The 18,165-nt window shown below is 36.6% G+C and overlaps 2 protein-coding genes and 2 long non-coding RNA genes across 5 annotated transcripts; 3 read left to right on the top strand and 1 right to left on the bottom strand.

Annotated features, from left to right (window-relative positions):
• The first annotated feature begins 227 nt into the window (after positions 1–227).
• Positions 228–6,806, top strand: LOC103436643 (TOM1-like protein 4). Its single transcript, XM_070806983.1, has 10 exons — positions 228–539; positions 1,157–1,307; positions 1,894–1,972; positions 2,257–2,355; positions 2,487–2,600; positions 3,619–3,764; positions 4,603–4,684; positions 5,413–5,498; positions 5,577–5,765; positions 5,948–6,806. Exons 2-10 carry the CDS (start codon positions 1,198–1,200, stop codon positions 6,600–6,602), a joined length of 1,560 nt encoding a protein of 519 aa, XP_070663084.1. The 5' UTR covers positions 228–539; positions 1,157–1,197; the 3' UTR covers positions 6,603–6,806.
• A 99-nt stretch (positions 6,807–6,905) lies between these two features.
• On the bottom strand, positions 6,906–8,483 carry LOC139188915 (uncharacterized). The gene is made up of 2 exons (XR_011572331.1): positions 8,344–8,483; positions 6,906–7,201 (listed from the first exon to the last, which is right to left on the bottom strand). It is a non-coding gene; the product is annotated as an uncharacterized lncRNA (long non-coding RNA).
• LOC103444533 (TMV resistance protein N) lies at positions 8,404–15,024 on the top strand. Of its 2 annotated transcripts, XR_003776514.2 has the most exons (7): positions 8,404–8,540; positions 8,711–9,220; positions 9,967–11,056; positions 11,209–11,484; positions 11,596–12,690; positions 12,768–13,392; positions 14,494–15,024. XR_003776514.2 is itself a non-coding variant. In XM_029109050.2 (6 exons), the coding sequence occupies exons 2-6, from the start codon at positions 8,724–8,726 to the stop codon at positions 13,338–13,340; spliced, it is 3,531 nt and encodes a 1,176-aa protein (XP_028964883.1). In that variant the 5' UTR covers positions 8,404–8,540; positions 8,711–8,723; the 3' UTR covers positions 13,341–13,622. The 2 variants fall into 2 exon arrangements, 1 of the variants encoding a protein (XP_028964883.1); XM_029109050.2 differs by lacking the exon at positions 14,494–15,024 and having other exon boundaries at positions 12,768–13,622.
• Positions 9,249–9,696, top strand: LOC139188914 (uncharacterized). The gene is made up of 2 exons (XR_011572330.1): positions 9,249–9,388; positions 9,574–9,696. It is a non-coding gene; the product is annotated as an uncharacterized lncRNA (long non-coding RNA).
• Positions 15,025–18,165: the final 3,141 nt, after the last annotated feature.

Below are 18,165 nucleotides of genomic sequence, written 5' to 3'. Positions count from 1 at the left end.
CACACACTTTTTTCAATTTTTTTAATTATAAATCGAATGAGATGAAGAAGATTAATAGACAAAAATTAACAAAAATATGTAAGAAATAAAAAAAAAGTGTGAATAACACAATCTAAAATTTAGAATTTAAAGTCAAATTCCCCGTAATCTTATTAAAAATAATTTTGTGCGGATAATAAATACGAGGCTGCACTAACTTTTAGTCCAGTTAAATAAAGCAAAATAATGGCAGACAAACGCAGTGGTCCCGGAAAATTCAGCTTTGCAGTAAAAATAAAAAAAACAAGAGACTTTTGTCTTATAATATATTTTTGTAGGCAACGTTAGTCACAAGTTTTGGTTCTAATTTCTAAACAGCAAAAGCTGACGCAGATAAACATTACACCAAACAAGCAAACGATCCCCAACAGAGAGAAAAAGAAAAGCGAGAATTCCCCAAGGAAAACCCACTCCCCTAATTATCCCAATTTCTCTCCTCAAATTCTCAAATCTTGGCATTTCGGTCGGTTCTGATTCGCTTTGATATTGGGTTTCCACAGGTACGCTTTTTCCCCGAGATCCTCACCCAAAATACTCAAAATCTTCTCATTCCTTTCTCTTATTCTCTGATCGTTTTGTCAACTGGGTTTAACTTTAAGCACAGGACCATTATCTTGCTAATTCGAATTTTGATTTTCAATTTTAGTACTAATATCCAATTGGGTTTTGCTTGTCTGTGTTTTATGGGCACAAATTTTTGTGGGTTTCTTGATGTGGGACTTGGATTTGTGTTAATCGTACTTTGTTGACTATCTGATTGTTTGTTATTTTGATTTGGGATACGTATTTGTGATGGGGATGAGCAGATAGTTGAATTTGTTTATAGACCCTATTTGTTTGCGATTTCGGGTTTTTAATATTTTCTGGATCAATTTTGTATAGTTCCGCTGTCAATTATCGTAATTGAATTGGGATTTTCATAAGTTTTGTCTTGGTGGGTAAGAAATAATTTGTGGAACTTTTGGAATTGAACAAGATTACTGACATCGAGCTAATTAGTGATAGCCTGAGCCTGACAGGTGTCTTATGATCTTCCGTTTCTAGCATCTATTAAGTTCTTTTACATCACAAATGTTGAATTGCACGTAGTTGAACTTGTTTTTGGCTTCTGATTTAGGAAGTTTTAAGGATAAAGACTTGCGTGAAGGGGATTACGACATGGCTGGTAATGGTGCGGCCTGTGCAGAGAGGGCAACAAGTGATATGTTGATTGGTCCAGACTGGGCAATAAATATTGAATTATGTGATATTATCAATATTGACCCTGGGTATGATTACTTTGTTTTCCCTCAATTTCGTTTTTTAGATTGAATATTATATATAGGTATATCCACCCGTTTAGAGTTCGCATTTCTTAAATTGTTGAGTACGTTGAATCTTTTCTGAAATATTGATATCGTAGTTGTTGGTTGAAACTTTAAAGTGCTCAGAGCTTATTATGTATTCATATATACATGTGCACGCACATACACACGAAGTTTAATACTTGGCTCCTGGTAGAAGAGGAGATCTCCTCCTGAAATGGAGATGTGGCTCATCTCATAAGGAAATCATGTCCTCCTGAAAAGTAACACTTTAAAAAATTGACAGGGTAGTAGAATGCTTTCGCTACATTGATTTGGGATGAACTGGAAACTTCGTAGAAGGAGTAATTTATTTTTCAAATAGATTCCATGAGCATCTTGGTGTATCGGGCTTTCTTTTATATGTTGGACATTTCTTAGCTCTTAAACTCTGCAGAAGACTATCCTCTTTATTTTCTATTGTTGTGGATTATTTTTCCCATAGAATCTCTTTCCTAATTTAAATATTCGGAATGCTTTGTTTTGCCAATGAACTGGTTTGAACTTTCAGGCAAGCAAAAGAGGCCTTGAAGATACTCAAGAAGCGCCTGGGCAGCAAAAATCCAAAAATACAACTCCTGGCTCTTTTTGTTAGTACTATTCCTTTTCTTTGTGAGACTTTCAGTATTTTTTGTGTTATTTCTTGTCATGTTTTTGCATCTTTCTTTTAAAATTTTAAATTCATGATGTAAAGCTTGTGGTACCCTTCCCATCCCAAAATATGTATACATGTGAAAATGTCAATAAATTTGTGATTTATGATGGACCTGTTGTGGTTCAATGATTGCCTTGCATTAGCCTATCATCAGCACAAAACAAGCCATTTCTGAGCAATGGTGTCTTTTTCCTTCTCCTAATTTATTATTCGATGCAGGCATTGGAGACTGTGAGCAAGAACTGTGGTGAGAATGTTTTTCAGCAGATCGTTGAGCGTGATATCTTGCATGAAATGGTCAAAATAGTAAAGAAGAAGGTGCTGCATTTCTCTCCCAACCTTTTGTTTTCTGTTTTCACTAACTTGTTGCTTCCTTTTTTCTTTCCAGTTTGTGCATGAATAGGATACTAACTTTCTTTCTGCTTTGTTATTCTAATTCCATTATGCAGCCAGACTTGAATGTTAGGGAAAAGATACTAATTTTGATAGATACATGGCAAGAAGCTTTTGGGGGACCAAGGGGAAGATTTCCCCAGTATTATGCAGCATATAATGAATTGAGGGTAATTGTTTTATCACATCTTTGTTATACTCATGTTAAGCTTTTGTTTGTAATCTGTACTATGTACACTGCATTTGTACTTGTGCTGTGTTCCCATGGAACTATCTTACTAATTTTCAATTTACTAATCAAAGTAGACCGTCTTCTAAAAAGTATTTCCTTTTAAAACTGCCTTATAGGATATTTCTTTCATTTGTCGAAGAATGGATATAGTATATAGAGAATAGAATCATGTTGTTATATATTTATGATATCACCAGTCTGACCCGGTCCAATCAGTGACATTCTTTGCTGTCATCTTTCTTTTGAGTTGCTTAATAGGCCATGTTTTTAAACATTTCTGTTTAATTATATGACCTAGTTAAGTTAAGATTAATGGGTAAACATGTTCAGCCCAAGTGCCTTCAGCTTTGACAGATGATAGTAAATGTTGTGAACAATGGAAGTAATAGTGATCTTGCAAACCCTCCTCTAGTGCAAGTCACTGCTATGCGTCCCTTATCACATCAGTCTGTTGGACCAGTATGATAGTGATGTTAGTTTCTATTCATCACAAGTATTGTGGTGAACTGAGTTTATCTTTTGGGGTTTTGAATATTTGTATGACCAATTGAGTATTTTATTTTTGTGATTGGTTGTTATGCTTGAATGACTGTTATAACTTATATGTGGTCATATTGGGATTTCTTATTATACTTCAGTTACTCACTAGCACTTCAACTTATTAGTATTGCATTATTTATTTGCTTCCTATAAGATTTCATGTCCGAGAGGCTTATGCCTTGCCTTGTCTGACAAAAGAGGCAACTACGCCTCAGCTTTCACACAATTAGATTTCAACGCATTTACCTTTCTACCTTTTGATGATGTTTAATAGGTCCAAAATAACATTTCCATCAGTTTGGCCAGCAATACTTATAAGCTTGCTATTCAATATTTAGTATAACTGTGGATTTTAATTATTTTCTCTTTATTCTGTTTCTTCTTCCACCCTAACTCTCTTAATGAATAACCGACAGTCTGCAGGAGTTGAATTTCCACCAAGAGAAGAGAACAGTGTACCAATATTTACTCCGCCCCAGACCCAGCCAGTAGTTTCTCCTGTTACATCATATGATGATGCTGCCATTCAGGCTTCTCTCCAGTCGGATGCATCGGGCCTTAGGTACTAGCCGAGAATATGGTTTTCTTGGAAACATACATTTTTTGGGCCTTTTGAGTATGGTATTTATTCCCTGTTCAAACAATTATTGTTTCCTTCACATGCATGTTTGTCACAACTATAAACTTGCGTGTTGATTGCATGAGAGAGGTTAAAAATATTTGTAGGCAATTGGAAAGTGTCCCAGGATTAAAACCCTCAGTATGACATGTTCTACATATGTTGTACTGCATAAATTGGCGATTCGATTGTTTCTCTTTCATTTTTTATTTCTTCAACTTCTTCAAAAAAAATTTTTTTTTATACCTTTCTCATTATCAAATTTGAATGTGTTGTGCATGCTTTAATACTGCAGAAAAATTTGACTATATATCTGAAAGGCCTTAACCTTGTCAAGTATTCATCAATTCTCCCCTTGACATGAGGATGTCTCTTACATCCTTACTATTATAAGTCCCGTCAGTCCTAGGGTCTTAATCTTTAGTAAGAGATGTCAGTCGGCATATATTTTTTATGCTTGTACAATTATTTCAGCTGCTGCTTGTTGAATGTCATGATCCGTAACTGTAATTTATGAAAGAATTCATCCTTGCTTGATTGAATTTTGTGCTAATAAGAAATTGAACAATAGACTTCAAATCATTTCTCTTCTTTGTATAGTTATTCCATCTTTCCCGAATCCCCCATAATTACCTATACAGACAATTCCAACATAATGATATTGTAACAGATGCTATCTGTTTTTTATGCTTTGGGATGCTTTTTTATTTTTGGTAAAAATTGTCTGAATTATTATTGAAGCTATGATAGATCCATCCTGATTGGAACTGTCTTTAATCAGCTTGCCAGAGATTCAGAATGCTCGTGGAATTGCAGATGTGTTGATGGAAATGCTTAATGCCTTGGATGCTAAGAATCCTGAGGTAATATATTTTCTACCTTATTTTTTTACGTCTGATTAATTTCTTTCCAAAAAGGTATTATTAAAGGATAATTTCTTATTTATGTTTTTCTAGAATTTTTTTTTTGTTGAGAGGCCAATGATTCTATTTTTTTGTTTTTGTGTGTGGAGTTCTCTAGCGGTGAAAGTTTCATATGGGCCCACAGTAGAAAATTCTGAAAGTTGTATATGGTCAATTGTGGAGAATATTTATGGTCCATACTTTTCTTTACTTATGCACTGTATGTAAATTATTTGAGGAGATATATTGATAACAAAACTTTATTTATAAGGCTAGTTATCCAGAGGTGTCAATTACTGTGATTGTAAAATTTTTTGAAGTTGGGACTTTTAGCAGAGTTGGAATTAGGTGGTTAATTACTCGAAAATTAGTACCTTTAAGGGCTGCACTTTTCTTGTGCTTGTAGAAGGGAGGAGGTATGGATGATTGAAGGGGAATGGGTGAAATAAAAACTTGAAGGAGAAAATAGAATAGTTGAGATTGATTTAATTTTTGGTTTAAATACCGTTCCATATTCATTTTAATGCTCATCCATCTGAGCCCTTTCTTTCTCCCTATTTTCTCCATACAATTCCTCTTCGGCTTTTGCTAAAAATAAAAAATGAACCAAAATCGTAATATTACCATCCGGGCTCTTAATGTGTGCAAATTTAATGGTCATAAATGGTCAAAATGAAATACTATGGCAGGGTTTGAAGGAAGAAGTGATTGTTGACCTTGTTGATCAGTGCCGTTCATACCAAAAGCGTGTCAGGCTTCTTGTGAATGAGACTGCGTAAGTGATTTGATATGGATTTGAGTTTTACTCATACATTTGATGCAATAGTGACAGTTGTGGTTGCTCTCCTCTCAGAGATGAGGAGCTTCTATGTCAGGGATTGGCACTGAACGATGATCTGCAGCGTGTAATTTCTCGGCATGACGATATTGTGAAAGGAACTACAACTGTAGTAAGAGGAGCAGAATCTTCAGTTGTGCCACTTGTGAATGTGAACCATGAGGATGATGAGTCTGAGGATGAATTTTCCCAACTAGCGCACAGGTGATTGTTAGAGGAGCACTTCTAAGTTTTATTTTGCATTGTCATTTCATTCTCACTTGTTTTTGTTTCTACCAATTTTACTTGTATGTGTGCGCTTCAGAATATGAATATTGCAAGTTCTGTTAGTTTTTTACTTTTAATATTCTTATCCTCTTAGTAAAATTCGGTAAGATGCATTGCAGGTCATCAAGAGATAATTCACAAGGACAGGGCCAGAGATCAGCCAATGCCAAGGCTGAACCTGTGCAAGTCAGCCCACTTCTTCCTCCTCCACCGTCTTCGCAAAGGCCAATCACTCTAGGTCCTGGTGTGATTGATTATCTCAGTGGAGAAGCCTACAAATCTGAAGGATCCTCTGCAACATCAGAATCCACATCCTTTGCAGCTCCAGTTCATTCCAGCTCCACCTCACGATTGACTCCACTATCACCCTCACCCCCTTCTTCCCAAAACACAACTCCATCACCTATATTCACTGGAAAGCCTGTATATGATGAACCGGCTCCTAGAAGCAAATCTATAGATGGGCTCCCTCCTGCCCCTTGGGATACTCAGTCTCTGGGGAATCCTCAGTCTCCTGGCAATGGTCAATCTCCTGTCAGCCTTCCACCTCCGCCTTCCAGGTATAACCAGAGACAACAGTTTTTTGAGAAACAAGGCGTTCCAGGCAGTGGATCTGGTTCATCTTATGACAACTTAGTGGGACAGACTCAGAATCTCTCCCTTAATTCGTCTACCCCAACAAAACAAGTAAAACAGGAAGATGCTCTTTTCAAGGATCTAGTTGATTTTGCAAAAGCCAAGTCATCTTCTTCAAACCCGAATAGGTCATTTTGAGTTGTGCCCATCAGCGTATCGGTCAGTCTGGCTCTGGACCTTGTTCCTCACTTACACATGAGATCATGAGATTACCTGTTGCTAAATAAATATTGGTAGGAACTTTTTCAGTTTTGGTTTGTCTATGCTGTTTAGTTGGTATATTTCCGAGATGTCAGCAGGCATTGCATATAATTTAATGTATTGATGTACCTTATTGTTTGATTTCTTTGATCTCGGTTTGTTTTTAACGGTTGGCCAAATTTTTCTTTCTTGTGTGTCTTTGTTGTATGTATGTATGTATGTATGTATGTATGGATCAAATTGTCGTACCAACCACATGGACTCGAGATGTTGAAATTTAATATTGGTAGGTTTGTCATAACTTGTGGGTTAGTCCTCTCCTCTTTACAAGTAGCATTGTCTCTGGAGATGTAGCATCTCTCTTCTTGCCCGGTTGCTCGCCAGAAATCGTTGCCGGGTGAAGGCTGAGGCATACGTCGGAAGGTTCTTTGCGTTCTGTTAGAAGTGTGTAACGGCAGTGCCCACGGTCCTTTGTTTGGCCTGCTGATTTGGTTTCTTGTTCGCCCTCCCTTGGGACTTTGATGATTAATAGTTTTCTGAAGAAAAAAAATAAAAATCAATACAAAATCATTCTTGCAAAAAATTACCTAAATTGGAATGATTGAGCCCTTTGATTTTCTTTATTATTTACCATGTTCGTTTGCTTATAGTGTTGCCATTAGCTAGATAGCTAAGCAATGCTCAATTTGAGTGAGATTTTACACGAATAATCCTTATTCAATGGTGGCCTTCAAAATGATCGGTTTGGATAATCATGAATCTTGCAAAATGTGCTCAAACGTGTAGCTAGAAACGTATTTGCTTACTAATAAGTTAGCGCTTCAAAATGATCGGTTTGAACAATCAATATTTTAAAGGAGTTTATAACACTCTAAATAAATTTAAGTGTGTTGATTCCACATAATGTAGTTCAAGAAGCTTCAGGTGTATTTCTGGTTTGCCATAAAAAAGTTTTTGTTAAGAGTTATTTTTATTCAAACAACACTGTTGTCTAAGTGAACGCACTGGGTCAACTTAAAGAAAATTAAATTTTGTGTTTCTGGAAGAAAAAGAAGTGCTTGCAATTAAATTTTGTGTTTGTTAGAAACATTCAACTATGGTGTGCTCTGCATTAGTATAAAAAATAAGGCCAAATTGGATTGTTCATTCCTGTGGTCATAGGAAACTTGCATGATGATCTCTGTGGTGAAAAAACTAGGAATTAAACCCCTGTGGTTAAGAATGTTAGCAAATTTAGTCCAAAAGTAAGATTTCTGTTAAATGACTGTTAAAAGTATGGGTAAAACTGTATTTTCAGTTCCAATACAGTTTTAGAAACTGTATTTTTTTTTATTTAAAAAATTAAGCATTATTTTTTTTGTTAATTGTTATAAAAAAATTATTTATTTTAAATGTCAATTGGAACTGAAAATACAGTTTTACCCCAACTTTTAACAGTCCTTTAACAGAAATCTTACTTTTGGACTAAATTTGCTAACATTCTAGACCACATAGGTTTAATTCCTAATTTTTTCACCACGGATGTCATCATGCAAGTGTCTTATGGCTACGGGATGAACAATCCAATTTGGCCAAAAAATAATAATGGAGCCACGCAAAAATAAAATAATGGAGCTTACAGTTCACCAAACGAATAAAATAAAAAATAAAAATAAAAAAGAGGGAAAATAGAGCTTACGCGGTTTGACCGTCGGATAGAAGAAGCAGTTGAATCACGTCCATCAAGCTTACGCGGTGAAGTTTCGTTGACGACGACATACAGAGAGACTTGTAGCAAGTACACAGAGACAGTGTTTCCTTTTTTCTGACGGATCTTCAGCTCCTCTCATGACCCCTCTGACTTGATCTGTGACTTCGTTTTCTACATACACCCAGGTTATTGCTCATCTTTCTGATTCATGTTATTGCCTAATATAATTTTATGAATGCTGAATTGTTTTTCTGGTCACAAGTCAATTTATATATTCATGTTTTTGCAAATAATTTTATGATGATTGCTTGAAAAACTAATACCATATTAATTGCTGCTATGCCACCGTATCCAGTTAGCTTGTTTCAATGGCATCGAGCACCCAACGAGCCACTTCATCTCTTCCTTCAGCTCTTGAATGGAAATATGATGTCTTTTTGAGTTTTAGGGGTGCAGACACGCGCTTAGGTTTTACCGCCCATCTACATGATAAATTGAAAGAACAAGGAATTACAAGAACTTTCTTGGATGATGACGAACTTCAAATAGGAAGCCCAATTTCTGATCTCTTCCCGGAAATTGCAAGGTCGAGGCTTGCCATCGTTGTCATCTCTCCAGATTACGCTTCTTCAAAATGGTGCCTGAACGAACTCGTAAAGATTCTTGAATGCATGGAAGAGAGACGGGCAGCTATACCAGTTTTCTACTCAGTGGAACCCTCCGATGTTGGAGATCGGTCTGGGATTTTTGGGAATGGCTTCACTAAACTCGAACAAGAGTATAAGGATGACAAAGAGATGGTGGATGGATGGAAAGCTGCCTTAAAAATAGTGGCAAAAATCAAAGGGCCTATTTCAAATAACAAGTTAGTATTCCTTCTTTTTTCACTCAATTCTTGCAATGTTTCTATAATTCGGTTGAGTTTTGCTAGAGTTCAATACAATTCTGCCAAATCCTGATGCATGAAGAATATCTGATAAGTTTTAGGAAAATCGAAGAATTCATATAATTTACTTTTTGCACAGTAACGAAGGTTAAGCGAGTTTGGGCGAGAGTAGTACTAGGATGGGTGACCTCCTGGGAAGTCCTCGTGTTGCATCCCCCACACATTGGGAGCAGCCTCTCCATAAATGGGGGTAAGGCTAGCCGACATTCACCTCTCCCAGACCCTGCGTAAAGCGGGAGCCTTGTGCACTGGGTACGACGACAGTAACGAAGGTGCTTGATAACTACTTAATCCCATGACAGCACAACTAATTAATGAGGAAGCATTTAGGCCTTGTAGACTTTGTTTAACTTTATTCTTACGGTTCCATCCTAGAGGACCTTTTGTTTTTACCATATATTTGGTCCATTTGAGAATCTAAGGGGAAAAAATTGCTCCGGTTAAGAATTCATGTCTTTTAAATCCAACACTGCTGCGCTTTTTAATCCTCCCCTATTCCGAAACCGTCCCTAATTTGGTCCAATACCAAACTACCCTCTTATTAAATGGACACAGAGACCACTTGATACTAGGACTTCAGGTGGACGAAAACAAAAATAGTCTCTAACTTTTTTATTTCTATGTGTATTAGGTCATATCTTGAACATTGTATATTTTTCTTGTAGGAAAGAACCAGAGCTCATCAAGGAAATCGTTGAAAAGGTACGAACTGAAGTAGGTCCTATATCATTGGAGCCTGCAGAAAACCTGGTTGAAATGGAGTCGAAACTGGAGCAACTTGATGTGCTTTTAGAACAAGAGTCAAATGATGTTCTCTCTATAGGAATATGGGGGATGAGTGGGATAGGTAAGACAACCATTGCCAAAGCATTTTATCAGAGGATTCTTCATAAATTTCAAGTCAAAAGCTTTCATGACAGAGTTAGCGAGGATTTTAAGGCACACGGTCTGGACGGTATACAGAGGAAGCTCTCCAATAGCCTTATGAATAGAAATATACAAGACTGGAGTCCCAGTGAAGCCGCCAAAATGAGATACTTCGTACGTGACAAAAAGGTTCTCATCATTCTTGATGACGTGGACGATAGTATTCAGTTAGAAAAGCTATGTGGAAACCCAGCTTGGTTTGGTCAAGGGAGTAGAGTCATTATTACGACTAAGGATAAACAGGTTCTAATTTCACATGGTGTAGAAAGAAGATTTGAGGTGCCGTTGTTGAGTGATGTTGGCGCTCTTAAACTGTTTAGCTTGAGAGCCCTTAAAAGGGACAATCCGCCTAAAAGTCATATGGATCTGTCTATAAGTTTTGTGAGTTATGCCAAAGGCCTTCCATTAGCTCTTGAAGTCTTGGGGTTATTTTTGAATGGAAGAGGTCTAGATGCATGGAGAGGTCAATTAAGTAAACTAGGGGATGATTTAATATTTAATGAAAAAATTATGAAGACACTTATAATAAGTTACGAGGGTTTAGATCCACAAGAGAAAGATATTTTCCTTGACATCGCATGTTTCTTTAAAGGAGAGTACAAAGATCGAGTAGTTGAAATACTAGATGGTTGTGGTTTTAATCCAGGTATTGGCATAGATGTCCTTGTGAAGAAGTCTCTGATAACAATTTCAGATAACATGGTGTTGATGCATGATTTGTTACAAAAAATGGGTCAAGCAATTGTTGGTCAACAATCTAAAGAACCTGGTGAACGGAGCAGATTATGGCTTTCTAAGGACATCTTTCGTGTTTTGAAGGAAAATACGGTAAGAGCTTACCTAATACATCAAATATAAATTAATCCAACAATTAAAAGCACAAAAAAAAAAAACCTATTAGTTTTACTTATCTTCCTTTACTTATAATGTGCAGACTATACTGCAATTCACTTGTTTTTTTATTTATTCTTGGTTATCAGGGGACATCGACGGTTGAAGGTATTGTCCTAGACTTGCTTACCTCAGAAGAGGTCGAATGCCCTCCTGAAGTTTTTTCTCAGATGGTTAATCTTAGATTGCTCAAAGTCCATAACGTGCGCCTTCCTGAAGGCCTAAACCGTCTCCCTAATTCCTTGAGATTTCTTGAATGGAGAGGTTATCCTCTACAATATCTCCCATTAGGATTCCACCCGGCAGAGCTTGTTGAACTTATTATGTGTCATAGTAGAATTAAACAGCTCTGGAATGGAGAAAAGGTATATGGCTACATCTATAATATTATTACCTTGCTTGATGTAGAATATACTTCATTACCTGATTTGAGTTTTCTGGATCTAATTATTCTTCATTTCTTGTAAACATTGCAGAAATTTGACAAGTTGAAAATCATTAAAGTTAGTCATTCCAAAAGTTTGACTGGAACCCCTGATTTTGAAGGGATTCAGAATCTTGAGAGATTAGATCTTGAAGGATGCGAAAGTCTAGTTGAGATTCACTTTTCCATAAGAACTCTCAAAAAGCTCACTTTCTTGACTCTTAAAGACTGCAAAAGTCTCGAGCTTCTTCCGGATGAGATTGAAATGGAGCACCTTGAAGTTCTAGTTCTTTCTGGCTGCTCAAGCGTTAAAAAGATACCGAATTTTGTGGAACCTATGGAGCATTTATGGAAGCTTTCTTTAGATGGGACCGGTATTGAATGTATACCTTCATCAATTGAACATCTAACCAGCCTTTCTTTGTTGGACTTGAGAGATTGCAAAAATCTGAAATGTCTTCCTCGTACCATTGGAAATTTGACGGCTATTAAAAGTCTTGATGTTTCTGGATGCTCAAATCTTGCCAAATTGCCAGAAACCCTCGGGAAATTAGAGTTTGTGGAGAAGATTAATTTAAGTGGAACTGCTATAAAAGAATTCCCATCTTCCATTGCCCTTCTGAAAAACCTTAAAGCATTGATTTTTCGTGGAATGGAAGGGCCATCACAACAACCATGGCATATGTTGCTCCCTTTTAGATTAATGCCAACAGGGAGCCTTCATCATTCCATCAGTTTGTTCTTGCCTCCTCTATCAGGCCTTTGTTCTTTAATGGAATTAGACTTAAGTGGTCACAGTCTTGGTAAAGGAGACATCCCCAGTGATATTGGCTGCTTATCGTCTTTGGTATCATTGAACTTAAGTGGAAACGATTTTGTTAATCTTCCTACAAGCATTAGCCAACTCACTAAGCTAGAGAATTTATACTTGAGTCGTTGCTGGAGGCTTCAACACCTTCCAGTTCTTTCGTCAGATGTGGATTTACAAGTAACTGCAGATGGTTGTACTAAACTGAAAATGCTGGAATGTCCATCAAATTTGGACAGATTGAATTCATCATGCTTCAATTTCATCAATTGCTTTGGAATGCTTGAGAAAGAAAGCTACAATCATATAACATTTACAATGCTCCAAAGATATCTTAAGGTGCTCTCTCTCTCTCTCTCTCTCTCTCTCTCTCTCTCTCTCTCTCAATGCTTGACATCACTGTTTCACCTGTACAGGGAGTCCCTTATGCAGGAGATAGATATGAAATTGTCATGCCTGGAAAGGAAATTCCTGGGTGGTTCACTCATCAAAGGATGGGACCAGAAGTAACCGTCGACCTAACTCCGCAATGGCGTGATAACAAGTGGATGGGATATGCTCTGTGCGCTGTATTTAAAGTTTGTGGGAGCGGATGGGAGCTCTCTGGTGTTTTGGAAGTCAATGGAAAGGAAGAGTACCCTGCGCCTCTACTATCTTCGGATGTCCAGCCCGTGTCAGATCATATCTGGCTACTCTATGTGTCTCGTGGTATAAGCTTTGGTACAGAGTGGCAAAACAGTTGCAATCAGTTAAAATTTAATTTCAAAAGCTCAGGCCCCTGCTTGGTGAAGAGTTGCGGCACTCGTTTGGTGTACGAGAGTGATGTGGAAGAGTTGGACGTTGTGTACGAGAGCGCTGTGGAAGAGTTGGATGAAATAGCGACCCAATCCAGTAGCGATGGTGACGGAGAAGGACCTAGTGGAAGTGGTAGATTGAAGGGTACATTGGCCGGCTTCGCCAATATGTTTGGAATCCCTCATTTCAAGTAGCAAAGCAATGAAGATGGAGTGAGGTCGACTAAGCCTAACCACGCAGCATCAAGTAAGTAGACATTCAGCATTGGTTTGGTCGCATAAATCTCTCTCAAGCCTCCTCTTATTCATGGGTTGTTTACGATTAAGATTTCGAGGGATTTTAATGGATTTTGATGGATTTTGATGGAGTTTATTTGACTTCTAGATATTCACATGTAAACTTTTGAATGAATTTCCACAAATTATTAGGGAGAGACGTGAGAATATTTAAAATACATTACGAAACTTTTGAGTGAATTCTCACAAATAATTAGGGAGAGATGTGAGATTTGAGAATATTTAAAATACATTACAAAACCTCTCAAATTCACTCGAATTCCTCAAATTTTAAACTAAATTTCTAATTGAAATGCTGAAATGTGTTAAACTCTTTTAAAATCATAATTGAATACACTTATATTTTTAGAAAATCACTTAAATTTTAATTAAATTCCCTTGGATTTGTAAAAAGAATTAAAATTGCTCAAAATCCTGATTATGGAGAAATTGCTTGGAACGTGGAACGGTACAATACATATTTTTATACAATTCGAAGGAAAAAAAAACCCAATTATATATTAACATATGGTATACCGTTCCATATTGAATACAACCCCTTAGTGTTGTATATAGCAAAATAGTTTAAACATGCGGTTTTAACTAAGTGTAATTAAAACGCCAAAAGTAGATCTTCAACAAATTTGCTTTTATGATTTTATATAATCCTGTCCAAATTATTTTTGTGAGATCAATGTGGTAAGTTTGTTTGTGAAAAACGTGAATTGTAAATAAATACTAGTATGCCAATACATAAAATGTGTGTGAAATGTTTTTATTTTTGTTTTTAAAATTGGAGGAGAGACAGAGAACGAGAGCGAGGAGAGTTTAATTTTTTTTTTCTTTCAATTTTTAAAAATTAAAAATGTTAAAAGTACTTGTAAGTGATGTTTAAACAAAAAAGTAAAATTTTATTTTGTAAAATTACGTTACTGTCTTTAATTTTTTTATTGAGATAAAAAACTAAATAGTCTTTTTACTAATTTTTAATGAACAATTTTTTTTTATTAATATGTAGCTTTGAACAATATTAATATGTATCTAACAAAAAAAAAACAATACTTATATGTAGTTCAAGTCAAACTAATGGAGATTTGCTGCTGCGCATCGGACGATTGTATAGCCGTTGACATTTCATTATCCATTCCTATGCTAGAAGACTCTCAGATCTGGATTTGATCGGTCTGAGTTTCCATAAGAAAGAAGAGAGAGAAGAGAGCAGAGATTTCCGTTGGGATCCATGGCCACCACGCATACAAATGAGTACGATGTCTACCTCAGTTTCAGTGGCCAAGACACCCGCATGAGTTTCGCGAGCCATCTATATGCGGCTCTGAGTAGAAACGGAGTCGTCGTATGTAGACACAAAGATGTACGTTATGGGGCAGAACCCAGTAACTCACTAATCCGCAAGGCAATCGAAAGGTCAAGAATTGCTTTGTATATCTTGGTTATGTCCATCTTCTAATTGCAGGAATCATGTTTTCTCGTCAACTTATTGTCTCCACTAGATTGGTGTGAAGATAAATCCAATACTGCATGAAATAAGAACTTTGAATTAGTTTCTTGTGAAATTTATAAGATAGAATTCATGCTTTTAAAACTATAGTTCTAATTTTTTTACCAAAATAATAGCAGTGCATCCGCTTGTTATTGCTAATTATCCTCCATTTTTCTTCTTTTTCTTTGATTTGTCAATCATCTTGAACAAGTAGTCTATCACTCCTTTTGCCCAATTATATTTGCTGATTTGGTCAAATGCCCCACAATTTGTTATAAAGTTCCATGTGATGTATGTTCTGGAGGTTGCAAATAAGAGGGATTGGATGAGATGCGCACATATAATTGAAGCAGTAGCTTTCGTCCTTCAAGAGTTTCGTCTTAGAGTATTTTTGGTACGCTTCAAAAATGTCCTTTTTCACTATATTGATTCTGGATCCATACTAGGGCATGTTATTTAAGAAAATGAACTAAAACACCATATTGATTATGGATCCATACTGTTAATCAAACAGAAACAAAAAAACTATACTGTTTCTGGAACCATTGTAATAGAATGTTGATTATTTTTAAGTTATTTAAGCAAAGTAACCAACATATGAGGTCAAGAAAAGACTATTTAAAGGTTATAAGAAAACAAGCGTTATCAAAGTGAAGTAAAAAAATACCATTTTGCAGAAACATTGCCCATTCAATGAATTCGAATCATGCAAACTTACATATTACTGTAAAATCATCGAGAATATTATAAATTTTGTAGTATGTACCTCTATTTCTTCTATGTTGCTTTTATTTCCCCCTTTTTTTTTTGTTCGTTTTCGTCTGGATGCAAATCAGAATACTCTGAACTGGAAACATAATTTATTTTTTAGAATCTCAAACATGCAAATATACATATGTAGTAAATCAAAGTAAGAAATCATCAAGAATATAAGAATTTCTAGGTTCATACCTGTGTTTCTCTGATTTGGATTCTGCAAATATATATCTCGAATTTTTTCAGTTTTTCGTCTTCAAATGAAGTTTTTGGGTTGAGAAATTCCGGATTTGATGTATTGATTATTGTTTGAAAACTTGAATCGAACTTGAAATTGGTTTCAAAAATTGAGGTTTCGAATGGATGTTTTGATTTTTTGGTGCGGTTTGAAGGGGTTGTGTGGATGCAAATTTCCTCCTCCTTGATCTTGGACAAAATTGCACCTACAAAACAATTAACACCTTTGGTCAAGGCCAAGAGCCTCATACGCCCATGATGAATTGGCGCCGGGGGGGGGGGGGCGCTTTGGCTAGAGAATCTTTGATGTTAAAGTTAAAATTTAGAGAGAAAGTGTGAGAATTTTAACAAGAGAGTTGGAAGTGGACTTTGAGGAGGATGATGTGGTTTAAATAGGAGAGTGGCCGACCTCCTTGGATGAGAGAGGACTGGCCACCTAGCTCCCTTTGTGGGCTAGGTTCTTGATTTGTGTTAAATTGGGAGTTATGGAATAATTAACTAATTAATTAGTCAATTAATAGAATAATTGCCTAATTGATTAGCTAATGAAAGGGGAAAATGAGGTAGAAATTATAAGGCATGGCCGGCCCCCTTGGGAGAGAAGGTGACCGACCTTATGTGTGTTTTTTGGGAGTAATTGGTGGTTTAATTGGCTATTAATAGATTAATTAGGTAATAAATCTATTAATTAGCCAATTAACATAATTTAAAAGGAATGTTTTGGGAATTATCTTGTAGAAATGATTTGATGAGGATGGATGAAATAGGCTTTGAATTGTTACCTATTTTGGGCAATTTTGACTTGGTTGAGTGATGAGTGTCTGCTGCTTGACCGTAAGAATCCTAGTATGCCTCAAGAGTATTTTTGTCTTCTTCTTCCCAAAAATCCATGTGTCGCCTTGTGATTATTTTGGGCTCCACAAATGCCTCCATACTTGCTGGGCTGCTCACAGGAAAGGGCAGCAGGTGTAGAGATCTCCAACTTTGATGTAGATTTTCTCAAGGACTTGGAATTATATTCTTTTAGGAAATGGAAATAAATCGCCTCCAATGCCTATTTAATCCTACCTTAAGTAGGGGATTAAATCAACTTTGAAGGGCAATTATTTATCCTTACAAGAAAGAGAGAAAGCTAGAGGATATTTGTTCCCCCTCCCCTAGCACTCTTCTTTGCTTGCCCGTGCAAAGAACCGTCTTCCATTGATTTCTTTGTCTTCTTCGTGGGAGGTGCTGCCACGGGGCAGCCGTCGGGGTGGTGCGGTACATCGACTGACAGGGGCCAGGAGTCGGTTTAGCATGGCCCAAGGAAGAGGTGTGGCAGGGGCCATTACTTGTGCTGCTCGGCTTAATTAAAGCCAAGGATTGGCTCGGCATGGGCCGAGGAAGTGGCGTGGCATGGACAACGGTTTGGGCTGCCACGTATGGGTTGTTTGCCAAAAATAAGGAAACTGCTTAAGTTTGATTTCTTAGCTGCCATAGACGGAGTAGTCAAGGATGGAGCTGCCAAGATCGGAGCTGCTCAAGATGAAGTGTCGGATGAGTTAACTGTCACTACAACAAAAATGGCCTTTGGGCACAAAATTATGGACAAAATTGTGTGTCTTTCAACACAAAAGGATTAAAACAGTGCCCATTCAATAAAGGACACTACATATTATGCCCAATATAAAAAAAAATGGACACAAACACATTTTCTGACCACTTTGTTTAAAAAGATGAACTCAAATATATTATTGTGCCTATATTTTACATCTAAGGGCACAATAGACCTGGCATTCGTGTCGTGTTTTCCGTGTTCGTGTCGTTTTTGTGTCATACCCGATATCTTAACGGGTCGTGTCGTGTAACATGATAGGATTTTTACTACTCATGTGAACGAGCTTAAATCTCCTATTTTACTTGCAAGAATCACAAGGTTATTGTAGTATAAACGGATCTCGCAAGGTCGTCTCCACAGGGATTATTAAATAATTCAAAACTAATCAGATTCCATTTAATTATTGTAAAGTAGAAGTTTAGGTGATTGATTTTATAACCTAATTAAAATAAAAACGAAATTAATGAATTAAAATAAACAATCTGCAATATTAGAGCTAGAGAGAAGAAAACAGTTTTGGGAGAATCAAATTAAGAAAACACTAGGGTTCCACCATCACCTAGCAATCCTATGAATTTTTATCAATTACTTATAATCTACACATGCCACTTTGAAGGTTAGATTTTCCTAATTCATATTCTACTTGGAACCTC

Source organism: Malus domestica, chromosome 10, assembly GCF_042453785.1.
Source record: "Malus domestica chromosome 10, GDT2T_hap1".
NCBI lineage: Eukaryota > Viridiplantae > Streptophyta > Magnoliopsida > Rosales > Rosaceae > Malus > Malus domestica.
This window is presented reverse-complemented; position numbering and strand designations above follow the sequence as displayed.